Below are 5,179 nucleotides of genomic sequence, written 5' to 3' on the forward strand. Positions count from 1 at the left end.
AGGAGGAGGAGAAGGAAAGAGGAAGAGGAGGAAATAAAAGAAAATGAAAAGAAAGATGAATTTAGGGTGCTCACAAGAGCATTTCAGAGCTAACTTTTAGGGTATTGCTTGCCTTTCATTTTGGTTTTGATTTGGGTTTGGGTTTGGTTTGGTTTGGGGACAGGCTTTCACTTTATTGTCCAGGCCATCCTTGAATCTAAGATCTCTTGGCCTTATCCCCGGAGTAGCTAGAATTACAAAGGAATTTCACCCTTCTCTGCACCAATGAGCTTCTTCTACAAGCTGAACAAACACCTATCACAATTAAAACATACCAGAAAGCCAAACTGCACAGACATTTCAACAGATGTGTGTTCTACAAGCCTTGTGTCAAGTGGAGAAGGGATTGTCTCAACACCCTTATCTCTACACTTGTAACCAGGCTTCAATGCATCCTCTATAATAAGAGAATCAAGATGTCAGATCTTCATTTCTCCAGACATCTGGCTTTATGGAATACAGCATGTCCAAGAATTCAAGGTAGTTCAACAAAACTAGAGATCCACTCAAGGGCTCATTGTCATGAAAGGGTAATTTCCTCCACCCAGCAGGGCTCTGAACCTCTTGGGAGCCACCTGCAGGGTGAGAAACCATCTTGCCACGGTCTTGGTTTTACTTGTTTTCTTCCTCAGAGACCTGTTCAGGGCACCCTGACTGAAACAAGGCAAGAAGGTTCTGGGTGTGTGGAGCTTGTTAACGCCATGTTACCCCCATTCACACCTTACAAAGCGTCACGGAAGTCATGATCCACGGTGGACTGCGTGTAAGAGGAGCTGGACATGTCAGCCGAGTAGACCTGGAGGAAGTCACAGTGTTTGCAGAGCACGAGGGGACCCCGGCATGTTCTGAAGAGCTGGGTGATGTACTTGCGGAATTTCTCCCCGAGAAAGAAGTAAATGACAGGGTTAAGGCAGCAGTGAATGAAGGCTAGGGTTTCTGTAGCCTGGATGGCATAGTCTAGGTACCTCTCCAAGGTGCAGTCCTGCAGGACTTCAAGCTCTACCAACGTCTCCAGGAAAAGCACCACGTTGTACGGCGTCCAGAAGCCGAGGAAGAGGACCACCACGGCGAAGATCATCCGAACTGCTCTGTTCTTCTTCTCATTCTTACAGTGTTGCAGAGTCCTAATGATCATGGAATAGCAAAACAGCATGATACCCAGGGGGATGAGTAGCCCCAGAACATTGATCTCCAGGGAGCTGAGGACTTTCCACGTCGTCGAGTTGACCGAGTACTGGGTTTTGCAGTACGTGTGGTTGTGCTCTGTGTAGCAAGTGCTGAATAAGAGGCCTGGGAGGGAGGCAAACACAGCCACTGACCATGTGATCAGGCTGGTGATGACGCCATAGGTCAGGGTCCTTGCTTTCAAGGAGAATACCGCGTGCACGATGGCCAGGTATCTGTCTATGCTCATGAGCATGATGAAGAAGATGCCGCTGTAGAAGCCCACCAGGTACATCCATGAAACAATCTTGCACAGACCTAGTCCAAAAACCCACTGGTCGGCGGCATAGTAGCCCCAGAACGGGAGGGACAGTACGAACAGCAAATCCGAGATGGCCAGGTTCAGCAGGTACACATCCGTCATGGACTTGAGCCTCTTGTATTTGAACAGGACCAGAACCACAACAGAATTTCCAAACAGACCCAACAAGAAGACCAAGGAGTAGAGAGGAGGCAGGAAGACCTCCCCAAACGCCTTGATGCCTTCCTTGGTGCAAGGCTTTGGCATGCTTTCGTAGAAGTAGTAACTATTGTACACAGTTTCATCCTGGGTGGTGTCTGTGACATCTGTGGCATTCATCTTTGGAATCGTCAGGCTCCGGGTACCAGCAGGAGAAGCCAATGAAAACAGTTGAGCTGCCTGTGAGGGTGGAAATAAGTCAAGAGTGCTAAATGCAAGGTAGCTGCACGTGATGTCACCCCAAATTGTCATATTCCCTGTCCAGAAGGGACCTAAAGGTCAACTAGAAATCATGTCAGCTTTGGGAGTCAGACAGATGGGTTGCTCACATTCTGGACTTCTGCCTTTCTGCTGAGAAGCTCATGTCACTCATGGATAGATGGGGATAGTAGCCCCAACCCCGCCCCAGGCGGTACAGTTTATAATGGGTTTCCAATGGATGGTCTCTGTGGCCAGCGGGATGACCTATCAGGTAAAGGCACTTGACACTGAGCCTCACTGACCCCTGGAAACCACAGAATTGAAGGAGAATCCAGCACTCAGGAGGCAGAGACAGGCAGAACTCTGCGAGTTTAAGGCCAGCCTTATATTTGTAGAGAGTTCCCAGGTCAGCCAGGGCTATATAGATAGACCTTGTCTCAAAAAAGGAACAGATAGGATTAGAGAGGTGGCTCAGTGGTTAGGAATCCTGGTTGCTCTTCCCCCAGAGGACCCAGATTTGGTTCCCAGTTCCTACACTATAGCTCACAATCATCTATAACTCCAGTTTCAGGGGATCCGATACCCCCTTATGGTCTCCTAAGGCACCAATGCACAAAGCAGCCTAACTACCCGTACACATAAAATTAAACAAATAAATAAAAATTTAAAACAAACAAACAAAAAACTTAGGCAGAAGACATGGGTCAGTGGGCTAGGATACCTGTCACTATGCCTGACAATCTGCATTCAATTTCTTGGACTCCTTACAGGATAAAAGATGGGAGCCAGGTGCCACCCTTGTCATTTGATGTCCACACTGGCACTGTGGTGAACACACACACACACACACAATATGCCTTGGTTTTTTTTAGTTAAAAAATAAATAGCCAAAGGTGGTGCCACACACCTTTGATCCCAGGCAAAGGCAGACAGATTTCTCAGTCCGAGGCCAGCCTGGTCTACAGTGTGAGTTCCAGGACAGCCAGGGCTACACAGAGAAACCCTTTTTCAAATAGACAGACACACAGGTAGATGATCAAGTTTAAAAATGAATGCATTAGTCATGGATACACATGTGAAAATGTTTTTTAACAGTTGCTCACTCACAGACTCACCCGGGACATGTGGCATGAGCGATTTCCCGACCCAGGACCACCCCCCTCACTTCCTGATTCCTGTCTCTGTGGCATCCTGTCAGTCCCTGTTAAACCCTTCTCGCTTTGTTCAGTAATTCACATCTAATCTCTCCCCATAGCTTCAGTTCTGCACGCCTGAACACTCTACTGTTTCTATGTGTATGCGGTGTACACATGTGCACACATCTGTGTGTGCGGTCATTCAGCCATGCCTGTGTTAATGGAGGCCAGAGGTGTCTTTTGCTATCACTCTCTACCTTGTTTTTTGAGATACAGTCTCAATACCAGGACTGTCTGTTTTGGGAAGACAGGCTGGCCAAGGAACCTTCCATTTACCCGTCTCCACCGCGGGGGAGGGCTGTGAGGTCCTAGGCGTGCACAGCCACTCCTGGCTTTTACTCACCTTCTGGAGAGCTCAAGGCCCCGTGCTTTAGGTGTGAATGCATTGCCCACTGAACCATCACCCCAGCCCCTGGTGTTTTTCAAAAGAGTTTTTTATTTCTTTGGGTTTTTTGGGTTTTTTTCTTGGAAAAGCATGATGAAGACTTGTCACATGGGAGAGTCTCCTGGGAGGCTTGTCAGTGACTAACAACTATCTTGTGTTGCTATCATTTTATCAGTAAGGTTTAAAGGGGGGAAAAATTCAGTAAAACAGAAGAATGAAGATAGGCTCAGAAGAACAAACCGGCAAACAAAAAGGATAGTCCAGTCTACTGGCTCATACATATATGCCAGCACTTGAGAGGCAGAGGCAGAGGCAGGAAGGCCAGAAGTTCAAGGCCATGCTCAGCAACACTGAGGGTGAGGCCAGCCTGCACTGTATCTGACTCTCAAAACCAAGTGAAGCCAAGAGGATGCTCTGCAAATGGAGACATCTGCTTAACCCTGAGTTTAATTCCTTGGTCTTACATGGTAGAAAAAAACAGACTCCTGCAAATTATCCTCTGACACAGGCACCCTCGGTATATAGGTACACACACCCATCCATATATACCTGCACTACATAAAGAAATGTAATCAAATACGTTTCAAAAGAAAATTACTAAGTAAGTAAGTAAGTTGCCTACGATGCTGTGATTCCTGGGTTTGTGATATTCCATGCTGGAACAAGCAGAAAAGTTTGCAGTCCTCGTCAGCGTTGAGGGCATGAGCCGAGTCCAGAGTGGATGCCTGGCTGGTGAAGCCTCATGTGACCTCCCTGCAGACAGGTAGGAAGTGTGTGTTCTCCAAGACAGAGGCCAGCACCAGCAAGATTAAGAAGCCTGCCGGGCGTGGTGGCGCACGCCTTTAATCCCAGCACTCGGGAGGCAGAGGCAGGCGGATTTCTGAGTTCGAGGCCAGCCTGGTCTACAAAGTGAGTGCCAGGACAGCCAGGGCTACACAGAGAAACCCTGTCTCGAAAAACCAAAAAAAAAAAAAAAAAAAAAGAAGCCTGAGTGTGAAGCTGGTGAGATGGCTCAGTGGCTAAGGTCCCTGGCTGCTCTGGAAGAGGACATGGCTTCAATTTCTAACACCGGGATGGTGGCTCGCAACCATCTGTAACCCCAATTCCAGGGGATCCGAGGCCCTTTTCCTTTTCTTACAACCTCCTCAGGCACAAGCACACACGTGGGCACTTACATATATGCAGGCAAAACATTCTTACACATACAACAAGATAAATTAACAAACAAAACAAAGCCTGAGTGTGGGGCCGGGCAGGTAGCTAGTCACCTGTCCGTCCGTGCTCCCCGAAGCCACAGGCACCTGCAGCAGCACAGCCACAAGTCCCGCAAATGTCCCTGTCTCCACCTACCTTGCTCTTCTGAAAGTGATCCTGAAGACAGTCTGTGAGGCAATGCCAGGATCCTAGAAGCAGCACAGGTGCTTTGAAGGGTATGTGACTTCCTGTGACACTGTGACATACCAACTCTCCCCTCACCCATGTGGGGCTTCTTGACAAAAGGAAGAAGAAAGAAAAAAAAAAAAAAAAGCTGAGTGACTCATTTCCCCAAACGCAAAGCTAGGCTGGTGTAGTTTCTTCTGTAGCAGGGAAGAAAAATGACAAGAAGGTAAGAGCGAGGTGCAGCGGTGTAGACTGTGATCCCAGCACGTGGGAGGTGGAGGCAGGCGGTCATCC

The 5,179-nt window shown here is 48.1% G+C and overlaps 1 protein-coding gene across 1 annotated transcript; it reads right to left on the minus strand.

Moving 5' to 3' along the window:
* Positions 1–469: 469 nt before the first annotated feature.
* Ccr4 (C-C motif chemokine receptor 4) lies at positions 470–4,896 on the minus strand. Its single transcript, XM_021173357.1, has 2 exons — positions 4,856–4,896; positions 470–1,903 (listed from the first exon to the last, which is right to left on the minus strand). Exon 2 carries the CDS (start codon positions 1,841–1,843, stop codon positions 761–763), a length of 1,083 nt encoding a protein of 360 aa, XP_021029016.1. The 5' UTR covers positions 1,844–1,903; positions 4,856–4,896; the 3' UTR covers positions 470–760.
* Positions 4,897–5,179: the final 283 nt, after the last annotated feature.

Source organism: Mus caroli, chromosome 9, assembly GCF_900094665.2.
Source record: "Mus caroli chromosome 9, CAROLI_EIJ_v1.1, whole genome shotgun sequence".
Taxonomy (NCBI): Eukaryota; Metazoa; Chordata; class Mammalia; order Rodentia; family Muridae; genus Mus; species Mus caroli.

Excerpts from the sequence above, each read along its gene's own strand:
- Ccr4 (XM_021173357.1), bottom strand. The coding sequence starts at position 1,843 with ATGAATGCCACAGATGTCACAGACACCACCCAGGATGAAACTGTGTAC.